General features: G+C 54.4%; 1 protein-coding gene across 7 annotated transcripts in view; it reads right to left on the bottom strand.

The window, feature by feature from the left end:
- The window catches only part of CNOT1 (CCR4-NOT transcription complex subunit 1), a 2,171,110-nt gene that overhangs the window by 566,295 nt on the left and 1,590,689 nt on the right, over positions 1-14,126 (bottom strand). For all 7 annotated transcript variants that reach the window (XM_069654650.1, XM_069654658.1, XM_069654642.1 and 4 more), the window contains one exon: positions 2,391-2,560. In XM_069654650.1, the coding sequence (XP_069510751.1) occupies positions 2,391-2,560 (170 nt within the window). The remainder of the gene's footprint in view (positions 1-2,390; positions 2,561-14,126) is intronic.

The following is a 14,126-nucleotide window of genomic DNA, read 5'->3' on the forward strand; positions in this document are numbered from 1 at the left end:
TATATCTGGATTATCTTCAAAACCATCCTCCTCTAGGTTTTGTTCCTCTTCGTTGCCTAAAAATTCATCCTCTTCCTGAAAGTGGGGGTCCTCTTCAGTGAGGTCATGAATCTACATCCTCTTGGGCGGGATTAAACAGCCTAGGGAATTTAGCCCTGGGGTCCATCTGAGGTCCCTCTCTTGCCCTCTTGGGTGGTGGTAGGTTTTGGGTCTCCATAAACCTCTCCATCTTCTCCATACAGATCTGGAGTCTTTCCAGGGTCTCATGAGGTACCCCTGAGCGGTCATGGAGGGGGGGGGGGGGGGGGTAGGGGGTTTTAAGGGTCTTTGGCCTGTGAAAACGCTTTGACCTCTCCCATAACATCGAAGAAAGGTCTGCTTCGCCGTCTGAAAAGCCTTCTGGTAGGCTAGGAGTCTCTTTAGATGAAGGGGGGCAGTTGCTGCCTTCCTTCAGGCCTTTTCAGCGTTTCTCTAGCCTTCTGAGCGGTATTCGGCGTATCTTTCGCCGTCTGCTTCTGGCTATCGGCGGAAACGATCCTCGTCAGGCTCTCGACGACTTATCTGTCTGTGGAGAGCTCCGGTATTGACGTTACGGGCATCGCGCGTTCTACGGCGACGGGCGCTCTGACGGAGCGCTTCGTCTGGCGGTTTGGGGGTAGCGCCCTTATCTGGGGGAAGCCCAGTCGCTGGTCTCGTCTGCGAGGGGGGCTTAAGACTTACGGTCTGAGGACGACGCCGGTGGAACCTGCGTCTCCGTTGGCGCTGATGGTTTCTTCGTCGAAGAAGAGCCGTGGGTTATGTGTTTATGGGAGTGTTTTTTGTGTGCGTCAGTGTCGCCGGGGTGTTTATCCCCATAAGCAGGGAGTGAGCCGAACTTGTCGGGGCCGGGGAAAGTCGACGAGGAGCGTGAGCGTTCCTTAGAGAGGTCTACGAGTTCCCTAACTGATGTCGGGTTATCACATTCTTCGTCACTTTCGGCGGCGGGGGGTGAGGAATCGGACCTCGACATGGCATAGGACGCAACCCTTTTGACCTTGCGGTCCTTTAGTGTTTTAGGCTTAAGAAGCTGACAAGCCGCACAGCCGTCTTCCTTGTGGTCGAGGGGCAAGCAATGGTTACACCGTTTATGCTGGTCTTTCCAGGTAAACTTGCCCTTGCAACGCAGGCAAAACCTTATGGGTGTCCTCTCCATAGCTGAGGAAATCTTTCACTGTGATAACAACCCCGAGGGAAAGGGAGGGGGAAAAGGAAAGGCATTCTCAGAGAGAAACAAGAAATGTCCACGACCCCACTCTGCCTACCGTCTTATGGCCGGCGAGGCCAGGCCACGTGTTCGGCAGCGCCGAAGGATCTCCTCTGTCTCGTCCCCGCGTCGAAGTTCTTGCTCGGCGGAGAAAAAGCTTTGCAGCTACGTCGAGGGAGGGATCTTATGTAATCTATATTAATAAATAATGACCAAAGGTCGAGTAAATGAATTTGCAATGTCTCTCGAGGAGCTCCGCGTAAAGGCGACCAATATCTGGGCGGAAAAAAACAATCTGAGGGACCTCGACGCGTGAGGGATTGTGGGTACACCGCACATCACTATAGGTATAGTGTTACAGACACGCCTTGTCGACGTCCCCTTTTCGACTACGAAAAACAAAATGCAATACTCCGCAGTGACCACTGATGTCGGACTATGCACAGCATGTGATTCTAAGCAGATTAACAAACATCAGAATATATTTTTCAAGCGTTCTGTGGAACGTAGTACTTGGCTTTCTCCAAGTGTTAACTGGACATGCACACCAGCTTCTGATCTTTCAATTTTGTCTTCATGCTCAGCCTACGCTACCTTGACAGAGTTTGACCACGAGTGACCAGTCCTTGCTCATCACCTAGGTTAGCCTCTCAAAACCCTCCATATGGGCTCACTCTGAAAAACACAGTTCACCCATTTGAATTGTGTTTTCCCTCCCACTTTAGTTTGATTAATATTGTCCAAGCTTTGCTGTACTGAATAGAAATGTCCCATGTGTGGGTTACCATCCAGACATTTATTTAGATGTTCTTTTGCATAGTGAGCATTGGTAGTACTGACCTTATGTATGTGTGGTTTTACTAGTATATTTTTCTATATTCGTGTACATTCAATTACTTAACTTTATTCGATGCTAACTGTACATGCAAACAAACCATTGAACTCATAAATCTAAGCCTTACTGCTCAGCCTATGCTAACCTGAGAGTTTGGTGAGACCAAAGTTTAACAAGCCATTGCAGGTCCACTATGTCAGCTTCACAGAACCAGATACCAGAGTGAAGGTTCTGAAAAAACCTTTAAACATTTACTCTTAAGGAGGGCATGCCCTTACCGACAATTCGTAACAAAGTCTGCTTGTAGCTCACCCTTCAGGAGCGTTGACCCTTGAGTGCGCATTAATCCTCATTAACGTCTCAATTGTGTGAAAGAGATCTGCCTCAGTGACATGGCCCACACTTCGCTCATCCACCAGAAGTATCTTCACCAGCTGCATGGCAAATGCAACTGCCATGTAATTCAAACCATTCTCCATGGACTGCAAGAAGGCAAAGTGGAATAAAATTAGTTTAATAATTTCATTAAATGCTTTCCCAGGACATGGTCTAAAAACAAATGTTAAGCTCCAACTGAAAAGATGTTCAATAAGCAGTAACACTTTACCATATCGAGCCACATTAACAATGTGTCAAAATTGTCACTTATCCACATCACTATTCATATCACCCAAATGTGTTACACCGCTTAACATTCTTTAAGGACATGTGGACAGGGGAGAAAGCCCTTGGCTGTGGCTCGAACTTGCATGCAGATCTTTAAATGTCCTAACTAGTTCCCCACATTCTCCCTCGCCCCCCTCTATGTCCCCAACCCCCGGTCGGACTGTTCCAAAGACCTCTGCTGAGGTGTGGAAACTCAGTTAACGTAAAAACAGGGAGACCATCGTGGATTATCAAAATCTTCCCATTTGGCAGCAGTAAGGCTTCACTCAGGTGAGGCAAAAAGCTAGTAGGTACAGTTTGGCACATTACAACATTACATAACACAAAAAGACCACCACAAAGGTATGAAGAAAAATATACACTATTAGGGAGTTAGACTGAAAGCCACCATAATTACAAATAAGTACCATAAAAAGTCTAGCAGAGTTAGACAGTACATAAAAACAGTTAAGGGCCTTGGGAATGACCCTTTTCAAACCTAAAGACAGTGTCAGGACTAAATCCTAGCAGCAAGTCCTATACCTTAGAATCTTAATGTAGGTGAGGAAACCGGTTCTAAACAAGTAAAAGTACAGTCACAAGTAAAGAATCACCAAGGCAGAACATTGGTTTGAACAGTTTTCCCCACAACATGTACTACTTTGTATCACAGATTGACCCAACTGGTAAATAAAACAGTCAAACAATGAGACCCACATACAGAGGGCACATACAGAGGGCACATACAGAGGGCACACACACATCACAGTAAGGGCCTGAATAGATCCCAGTATATGTAACCTCTCCTCTACCTTTCCATGATTAGGAGGGGGATAGAACATGGGCAAAACTATCCTTTGGGACAAATGAAAGACTATTTTTGGCAGAAACTAAGGTCATACTTTAAGAATAAACTTATCCTTATGGAAGAATGTATATGGAGGTTTTCAAGACAGTTCTAGTTGAGAAGCAATCTACAGAAGGCAGTTCTAACAAATTTAGCCAGAGTCAATAGGCCTGTGCCAGAGTAAGTGGTACAGGGCAAAGGGCCCAGGAGCAAAATGTTCTTGTAGCTGCAGTCAAGTCTTTGGTTAACGATTCGAAAAGGTGGATGCAGAAGGTGAAAGACAATGTTAGAGGATAGGGGCGGCCAACCCAACAGGTAGGTAAAGGATTTAAAACAACTTTAGCACTACCACGCGAAAAGGGCGGCCTGGCGGAACAATGTACCTTGAAATGTAGAAGAGGCTCCTGCGGTGGCGGTTGTTCCTGGCAGTTCCTGCAATTTGGGAGATCCAGCAGAGGAAGAGAGGCTCTTGTGGAGTAAGTTTCCAGTTACTAGACTGCCCAGGGATGAAACCAGCCGCGGTGCTGCCCAACGAATAAAAGGTACGCTCCTTTAAATCGCGGTCCAGCTGGACGGGTGCCTGGATATCCGGTCTCCGAGTACAGGGTACTGGCGATTCGACCAAGGCAGGTCCAGGAAGGCGATTGGCAAACTGGTTGGCCCCACCAGCTCAAGGGACGAAGGCTCTTGCAGATGAAGATCTTCTCTCGTTGTGTGGAGAAAAGTGGTGAGACGCTGCAGCAGGGCTTCACCGGTGGTTCAGTCGTTGCAGATGTCTTTGGCTTCTCTCCTCTTCAGCTTTGTAGTTCCAGTGGCGACTTCTTGCTCTTCCAGTCCTCAGGACCATGCTTTTATGCAAAAAGATCCCCATTCATACAGCCTAGCTGTCACTCACACAGTAGAGTGGTCATCCTGGCGGGAGACCCTCCAGCCTATCAGGGCAGAGCGCGACATAGGTTGCTGAGGCAACTCTGTCCAGGGGTCCAACTTCACCTCCCACACAATGGATCCACCCCAGACTCCGTGGCGCTGAAAGGAGGGCTTCTTGGCAGATGCCCGCCAAAAGGACGAACAAAGGATCCCCGACCTGGGTTAGGAGTTTAGAGAAAGACACAAGAAAGAATTTATATCAAAGTTCTGGGACCAGCTTTGTGGTAAAATTGTTCGAAATTGGGATAGGTTTGAAAGGGAAGAAAAATGTGCTCGTAGTAATATGGTCATAGGGTTTTCTCTTTGCATTCTGCAGGCTGCCATGGAAAGCGAAGAGGGGCCCTGTATGGAACCCCCACCACCTTCCCTTTCCATGGTGGCCATCTTGGAAAATCCTTTTTTGGCACCCTGGGTTCCCACTTTGGGAACCTAGGGTGCCAATGGCCTTCATCCCTCATTACAGGGGATGCAATGGGGGGGGATAATGGTCTGGAGACCTCGGGCTGATAACTTAGGCTGCTGGGCCGGTATATCCACCTTTCCAGTCCCTGGAACGTGGGATGAACGCCACAATATTTCCATTAGCATAACAAAATGCAAATGGAAATGTTGGAAATCTTATTGAGTCTATGTACTTAACTGAGAAGGAACAAGTTACTTACCTGTAAATGTTGTTCTCCAGCATGGGTCTGGCATGGATTCACATGCTCATGAATATTCCCCGTCAGGCTGGGAATCCTCGGTAAAGAAAAAATCAGTATCCGTTTCGTTTCTGATCTGTCTTTCGTAGTAGTAAGCAATCACTGATCTCTGCGTCATACTGACCACAGCCAATGACTGCCATCTCCCTAAGCCCCGCCTTTGGCAGCCATCTTCAGATTTTTACCGCACGTTCAAGTGTTGGGAGTCCTCGTGCTCTCGAGCTTTTACTGCGTGTTTCGTGCCTTTTCAGGTGAATTTTTACATTTTTTCAGTTAATCGAGCCTCAAGCTCCACCATCTCTACTCCCGTTAACGGGTACCCGTTGCGGGATTTTCCTACGCCCCTCAAGGGAGAAGATTTCGTTGAATCAACCTCTTGGGGGATCCCAGAAGATTCGCGGCCTACTTCGAGATGGCCCAGGATGCGAGTTCATCACCCGGACCCAAGCTGTTTCGCAGCTTCCCTGGATGCGGGCTGCAGAATGTGTTTAAGGAGGACGAACATTCGCGATGCCTCTGTCTTAATGGGGACAAGACTCATGTAGAGAAGGACTGCCAGTTCTGCAAGAACTTGTCGGAGCGGACCATGAGGGACCGTCAATCTCGTCTCGCCAGCTGGTTGGAGAAGGGCTTGACGGGTGAGAAGAAGAAGAGAGTGTCCGAGCGGGCTTCTAAGTCCTGTGCGGGCGCCCCGGCGACGGGGGCCCAACACCAGGCCAAGCGCTGCGAGTCCGCTGGCTCTGGGAGCGCCGAAAGGTCGGGCTCTTCGGTCGCCAGGCAGGGCGCCCCTCCCCAGGCACCATCAACCACAAGCCAGCGCTCCGGTTCGGGGAAGAGTAAGTCCGAGACCCCGGGTAAGCTTCGGTAGAAGCCCCGTCCGATCTCGGGAGAGGGGGAGCGAGGCGTCGCCCCTCCCCCTAAGGAGGTGAAGGCCCCTACCCAGCAGGCAAAGGCCTCTATCGAGGCGATGGCGGCGACTCTGGCCAAGCCGGCAGAGACCCCGCCAGCGTAGACTGCCTCCGGGACTAGTTTCCCTGCCGCCAAGGAGGGAATCCCTTTTTTGCCCATCGTCATGGCCCCCATGATGGAACAGGGGGGGGAGGGGGCACGGTAGCCTCCTCGAGCTCGGAGTCAGCCTCGGAGGGGGAACTGACCGAGGTCGCGAGTAATCTCGAAGTACATTTCGAGAAGGTTCGGTCCCGCAAGGAAGATCCTCGGGAGAAAACCGAGGAAGACGACGATTGCGAGGAAGAGCAGCCTTCCCTTCCGGCGCAGCCGGAACCTAGGCTTCAGGATAGCTCGCGGCCATTTTGTTTGCGATCCAGTCCTTATGCTCTGAGAGAAGGACGAGATTACCACGCCCAGGCCGGAGGACCCGCAACCTGGCCCGTCGGGAAGTCCTCAGAACAAACAACAGAGGACCGAACCCTCTCCTCCACTCGCCCCCGTAAGGCCTGCAGTTCCCTCCTCATCCTCCCACAAGTCGGGAGATGAGGGTGCGGTGGGCTGGACGACGGGTTCTGAGGGCGACGGAACGGGTCTCCCGTCGCACAGGCATCTGCGCCCGACGAGATTGGCTCATTCCACGCCATGATCGCCAGGGCGTCCGAATTGTTCCAGCTCTGCCCGGAGGAGCAGAAAAAGGAAGGTTTCCTCTATCGGCGCCGGGAGGCCAAGAGGAAGACGGTCATCGCGGTGCCTCTGATCGATGACATCTGGGAGGAGGGCCTGTCTGTACTCAAGAACCTCTCCACGGCACCAGCCAAACGGGACCGGTACGAGAAGAAGTACCGGGTCCCCGAGACCGCTCCCCTGTGCCTCAGGGCCCAGCCAACGCCAGACTCAGTCGTCTCGGTGGCGGCGAAGAAGAAAGCGGCGGGGTCAGGAGCCTCAACGTCGAATTCCCCTCCGGACGGCGCGGGAAAGAAGTTGGACACCATTGGGCGACGGGTCATTTCGTCGGCGGCAGCGGCGACGATCAAAGCGGCCAACGCCCTGGCGATCGTGGCCCGTTACGAAAGGGAGCTCTGGTTTAAGCTGGCCCCCATATTGGACTTCCTACCGGACGACAAGAGGTCCGAGGCCCTGGAAATACTTCAAGAAGGCGAGGTGGCGTCGACTACGCCATAACGGTGGCAACCGATATTGCCGATACCAGGTTCCGCCAGCTGGGCAATGGAGTTTGCCTACAACGACGGGGTTGGCTCCGGGTGACCGACTTACGTCAGGACGTCCAGACCAGGGTGTTGGACATGCCGTTCGACGGCAGCAACTTGTTCGGGAAGGCGGTGGACGAATCCCTCCAAGCCATAAAGACGGAGACGGCCCGCGCCCTAGGAGCCCTTCAGCAACGACGGCCCTTTCGGAGCTCCAGAGGCAGACGGAGGGCCTCCAAGGGATCCAGCGGTGGCTCGTCGTCCTACCGCCAGGCGGCACGCTCCTCGTCTCAGGAGGCTTACAGGGGTCGCAGCAAGCAGGGAGCGCCTCGCCGCCGTCGGCAAGGTGGCCAGGGCGGCAAGGCCACCACCTCCAAGCAGGACTGAACCGGCCGTGGCCTCGGGCCCCCACCGAAGCACCCCGTGGGAGGCCGGCTGACGAAGTTCGTCGGCGTGTGGAAGTCCATCTCCACCCATCGTTGGGTGCTGGATACCCTGGCAAGAGGACACTATCGAATTCCTGAAGAAGTGCCCTCACATTCGACCTGTGGCCAGGAAGGAAAATCACGTCCCGCAACTGCTGTTGGAGGTACGGGCGATGCTCAGGAAAGGCGCCATCGAGCCCGTCCCGAAGAGGCTCTGGGGTGTACTCAAGGTACTTCCTCGTCAGGAAGAAGACGGGCGGCTGGCGCCCCATCCTGGACCTTCGTCGTTTGAACAAATACATCAGGTCACAAAAGTTCAGGATGGTCACCCTCCAGCACGTGCTGGGACAGCTGGAGGAAGGCGACTTTCTATCGTCGCTGGACCTGGAGGATGCATACTTCCACGTTCCCATCCTCAGAAGTCACTGAAAGTTCCTCAGGTTCTGTAACGCTCACCTGGCTCCCACGGAGGCGCTGGTCTGGGTTGCTGTGGCCTCTTCAAGCGTGATGTGCAGAATTCGGATCACTGATTGAACAGGACCCCCAAATCTTGCTTGTCGGGCCCGTAGGAATATCCTTCTGCAGATGAGAAAGGGGATTAACTGTCTGCTGAATAGTGTGCTTGCTCCCCCCTTTCCACCTTCGTTCTTCTCGGATTCCTCCAAAACCCCCGGTTTAAGCTCACCTTATGGTTTGGAAGGATGAACTCTCCAACCTGCTTCTGGTGCAGGGGCGCGCGTTCATCCAGTTACTTCACTGGTTTTCAGAATGGCGCTGGCACATCCACTTGACTTTTCTGAGCGATACGCCGTAAGTATGAAGATGCAAAAGTTCAAGTGAGAGCCTCCTTTTATGTTGTCTTTTCTGTCCTTTATTTCAGGTGCAGAACAAAGGCGATGCATTGAGGGGTTAAATTGCCGATGGTAAAATCAGGTGAGTTAATGATGAGGGCGACCCCTCTAAATGTCTTTATAATTCCCCAGTAATGTCTTTTGTCCTTTCCCCATAGGGGTCGGGGTGCGGTACCTGCCAAAGATGCAGCGCCGACCCGAGATGTGGAATGGTTCACCAAGAAAAGCCGGTAAGTAATATGGCTGAAAATTCGGCTTTCCTCTTGTGTTCCCTTGCTCACCTTTTGTCTCTTCTTCTCTCCCCTAGGTGCAGAGATGTGGCGACCGGTGCTGAGAGCCGCGATGGAGCCGGGCGGCGTCTCGGGAACAGGTGAGTGAAGCGCGGCGCTGCAGCGAGCAACGCAGTGCTTTTAAATGGAAGTCTTCCTTCAGGAATGCTGGCGTGAAGATTCCGGATGCAGGTATAAAGGTTGAATAAGTTCTTGGTTTTCACCTTTCTCTTCTCTTATTCCCTTACAGGTGTTCCAGGTTCGAGGCGGGTGTGGCTGGAGTCCAGGTGCAGGAGCAGACACGGTGAGCGTTCAGCTGCTGGGATGCAGAACAACGCGAAGCACGTGTGGCTGTCCGGGCGTGGCTTAAATAGCTTTGGGAGAAGTTCCAGGTGAGTATTCTTCCACAGCCCCACCCAGTAACAAAATAGTTCCACAGAAAAATAGTCCCTCCTAAGCCTCATTTGGCTTGGTTCTTCATGCAGCATGGTCTGCATCAGGTGAGTGTGCAGCATGGTCTGCTTCAGGTAAGTGCACCAAACACTTCCCCTTATGAGTCTGGCGCCTATGGCGCCAGGACTGATGTCCAACATGAGCCTGGCGCCAGGACAGAGTCCAAAGAGCCCCTATAAAGGGCCGCTGGGCTTTTACCCGAGGGTGTGATGCCTGCTCCCGGGGGTGCTGGGCCTGGCCTGGTGCTCCGGGGGTAGGCATCATGACAGGTTCGTCGTCCAGGGACGCCACTACCAATTCAGAGCACTGCCGTTCGGATTGAAGTCGGCCCCCAGGGTCTTTACCAAGTGCCTAGCACCGGTGGCGGTGCGGCTGCGCCTGCAGGGGATCCAAGCCTACCCCTACCTGGACGACTGGCTCATCCGCTCAAGGACGAGGGAACTCGCCGTCGAGCACACTGCGAGGACCGTCCAGCTACTCACAGACCTGGGATTCGCCATAAATTACCCAAAGTCCCACCTGGTGCCGTCGCAGGTGGCCCGGTTTCTGGGAGCGAAGCTCAATACAGTGAGGCGCCTGGCGGCACCGTCGGAAGAACGGACGAAGACCATTCTGGGCAAAGTGCAGCGCCTGCTAGCCACGGATGTGGCCAGGGTGAGGTCCATCAAGTCCCTCCTGGGGATGATGTCCTCTTGCATCTAGCTGGTGCGCCTATGCAGACTACAGATGCGCCCTCTTCAAGAATTTCTCGACGCCCGTTGGATGCAGGCGACGGGCACCTTCGAAGACAGGGTCCCCCTCAACGAGGTGTTCCGGCGGGCGATTCAGTGGTGGGGCGTACGAGCGCACATCACGGCGGGCAAGGACTTTCAGACGCCGGCGTACCAGGAGACGGTGACGACGGACGCTTCCCTGGAAGGTTGGGGCGCCCACACCGGAGATCTCCACGCAAGAGGCCTCTGGCTCCCGGAGGAGAAGCTCCTGCACATCAACATCCTGGAACTCCGAGCCTTGTTCTGGGCTCTCAAATCGTTCCTCCCATCGCTCAAGGGCAAGGTGGTGCGGATCTTCACAGACAACACCACGACAATGTTTTACATACGGAAGCAAGGAGGTACCAGATCCCCAGTCCTATCCAAGGAGGCACAGGATCTGTGGCACTGGGCGGTCGCCCAGGGGATGTTCCTGGTTCCCTTCCACCTGGCAGGAGAAAGAAACACCATCACCGACTCGCTCAGCAGGGAGCTGCGCGCGTGTCACGAGTGGGAGCTGCGCCAGGATCAGGTGGATCAACTCTTCCAATGATGGGGCAAACCCCAAATCGACCTGTTCGCAACAGCGACGAACTCGAAGTGCCAGAGGTTCGCCAGCAGGTTTCCCCAGCCGAGAAGCATGGGCTATGCGTTCTCGTTCCCCTGGGATGGCCTATACCTGTATGCGTTCCCTCCGTTGCTGCTTCGACTCATCAACCAGCTCACGAGGTCCCGGTGCAGGATGATCCTCGTCGCACCAGCGTGGCCGAGGCAGATCTGGTTCCCGGACCTTCTGGACTTGTCAACGTCCCCATCCATCAAGCTGTCGGCGGACGCGGATCTTCTCTCCAGAGAAGGAGGCGCCATCTGAACCTGCAGGCTTGGCTCCTGCAACGCTAGAGTTTGGAGGGTACGATATACCGGCTGACTGCAGAGAGGTTCTTGCAAAGGCCAGGGCGTCCTCGACTCTCAAATGCTACGGTCACAAGTGGAAGAGGTTCTCTATCTGGTGCCGAGCACAGAAGATCAACCCCCTACGGATTACGTCCCCTCAGGGGCTGCCGTACCTGCCATCGCTGGCAAAGGCTGGGCTAGCCCATGCCTCCATTAAGATTCATCTGGCGGCGATCTCCAGATATACCAGAACCACAGGACGGACGTCCCTGTGGTCCCATCGACTGGTGAAAGAGTTTATGAAAGGACTGTTCCGGTCGTTCCCGCCGGTGAAGGCCCCGGCCCCAGCGTGGTAACTTAACGTGGTGCTGACTAGGCTCATGGGGGCCCCCATTCGAGCCGATCCACTCCGCACCGATGAAGTTTGTGTCGTGGAAGACTGCATTCCTGGTGGCCATTACCTCCGCACAACGAGTGGGAGAGATCCAGGCCCTATCCTGCAAAGCACCGTACTTGACTTTCCATGCCTCGAGGGTGGTGCTTAGGACGCACCCCTCCTTTATGCCCAAGGTACCGTCGGACTTCCATCTTAACGAGCCCCTGGTGTTACCTGTTTTCTTCCCGTCTCCTTCGTCGCCGGCCGAGAGGACTTTGCACTCGCTGAATGTGGCTAGAGCGCTGAAGTTCTACGCGGACCGCACAAAGAGTTTTCGGAGGACATCAGAGCCGTTTGTGAACTTTGGACCTGTGAATCAAGGGAAGGCTCTCTCGAAGTCTTCTATTTCCAGATGGCTCTCCGGCTGCATCATGCACTGCCACCGGTTGGCTAACCGACCACTGCCAGGCCGTCCGAGAGCCCATTCGACCAGAGCGATCGCTGCTACTACGGCGTTCCTATCTGGTGTTCCCCTGCTGGACATCTGCAGGGCTGCTACGTGGAGGTCGACGCACACCTTCACGAGATTCTACTGCGTCGATCGGGATTCCAGGGAGGAGTCCAGGGTCGGCAAAGCAGTGCTGCGCAACCTGTTCGCACCGGCGGGAACGATCGAAATAGTCCCTTCATAAATTCCTTCACCAAGCGAAGAGACCACAAGGACGCCCGTCCCGTAGTCCTGGTACATCGGGAGATGGCAGCCAGATATATTTTGATGGAGGTGTGAGCCAGTCCAGCTTTGGTCAGCGACAGGTACGGCAGTACTTGAGGGGCCCTAATCCGCAGAGGGTTAATCTTCTGTGCACGGCACCAGACAGTGAGACTCTTCCATTTTTGACCGTAACACTAGAGTCGAGGACCCCTGGCTTTTGCAAGAACCTCTCTGCAATCAGCCGGTATATCGTACCCTCCAAACTCTAGTGCTGCAGGAGCCAGGCCTGCAAGTTCAGCGACTGTGGGCCGTGATGGAGAATGGCGCTTCCTTCCCTGGAGAGAAGATCCACGTCCGCTGGCAGCTTGACTGCTGGGGACGTTGACCATTCCAGAAGGTCCAGGAAACAGATCTGCCTCGGCCACGCCGGTGCGACGAGGATCATCCTGCACCTGGACCTCTTGAGCTGGTTGATGAGGCGGAGCAGCAACGGCAGCGGAGGGAACGCGTATAGAAACAGGCCGTCCCAGGGGAACGAGAAAGCATCGCCCATGCTCCTCGGGTGTGGGAACCTGCTGGCGAACCTCTGGCACTTGGGAGATCGTCGCTGTCAGGTCGATCTGGGGTTTGCCCCATCGTTGGAAGAGCCGATCCACTTGATCCTGTCGCAGTTCCCACTCGTGGCACGAGCGCAGCTCCCTGCTGAGTGAGTCGGCGATGGTGTTTTTTTATTCCTGCCAAGTGGAAGGGAACCAGAAACATCCCCTGGGCGATGGCCCAGTGCCACCGATCCTGGGCCTTGCTTCTTGCGTGGAGATCTCTGGTGTGGGCCCCCCCTACCCTCCAGAGAGGTGTCAGTCATCACCGTCTCCTGAAACGCCGGGGTTTGAAAGTCCGTGCCTGTAGTGAGGTGAGCCCGGGTGCCCCGCCATAGGATCGCCTGACAGAACTCCTCATCGAGAGGGATCCAGTCCTCGAAGCAGCCCGTCGCCTGAAACCAGTGGGCGTTGAGGAACTCCTGTAGCGGACGCATCTGAAGTCTGCAAAGGGGTATAAGGTAGATGCATGATGACATCATCCCGAGAAGGGACTTGATGGACCTCAACCTGGCCACGTCCGTGGCTAACAGGCACCGCACCTTGCCCAGGATGGTCTTGGTCCTCTCCTCTGAAGGGGAGGCCAATTGCCCCACTGTATCGAGCTTCGCTCAAAGAAATAGTGCTACTTGCGATGGAACCAGGTGGGATTTGGGGTAGTTGATGGCGAACCCCAGCTCTGTGAGTAACTGGACGGTCCTCGCCGTATGTTCGAAGGCGAGTTCCCTTGTCCTTGCCCGGATTAGCCAGTCGTCCAGGTAGGGGTAGACATGGATCCCCTGCAGGCGCAGCCGCGCCGCCACTGGTGCCAGGCACTTGGTGAAAACCTTGGGTGCCGAAATTTAATCCGAACGGTAGGGCCCTGAATTGGTAGTGACGTCCCTGAACCACGAACCTGAGGAAATTCCTGTGCCTTTTTAGAATGGGGATGTGGAAGTAAGCATCCTCCAGGTCCAACGACGATAGGAAGTCGCCTTCCTCCAGCTGTCCCAGCACGTGCAGGAGGGTGACCATCCTGAATTTCTGCACCTTGATGTATTTGTTTAACCGACGCAAGTCCAGGATGGGGCGCCAACCGCCTGTCTTCTTTCTGACGAGGAAGTACCTTGAGTACACTCCGGAGCCCCAGAGCCTCCTGGGGACCAGCTCGATGGCACCTTTCTTGAGCACCGCCTTTACCTCCAACAGCAGGAGAGGGACGCTATTCTCCTTCCTGGCCACGGGAGGAATGCGAGGGCACTTTTGGAATTCCAGCGAGTGCCTGTTGGCCAGGGAGTCCAACGCCCAACGATCGGTGGAGATGGACTCCCACACTGACGAACTTCGTCAGCCGGCCTCCCACCGGGGTGCTTCGGTGGGGGCCCGACAACCCGGCCGGGTCAGTCTTGCTTGGAGGCGGCCTTGCCGCCTTGGCGACGGCGGGATCCCCCTTGCAGGCCGC

Source organism: Ambystoma mexicanum, chromosome 1p (assembly GCF_040938575.1).
Source record: "Ambystoma mexicanum isolate Mex_15411 chromosome 1p, UKY_AmexF1_1, whole genome shotgun sequence".
Lineage (NCBI taxonomy): Eukaryota > Metazoa > Chordata > Amphibia > Caudata > Ambystomatidae > Ambystoma > Ambystoma mexicanum.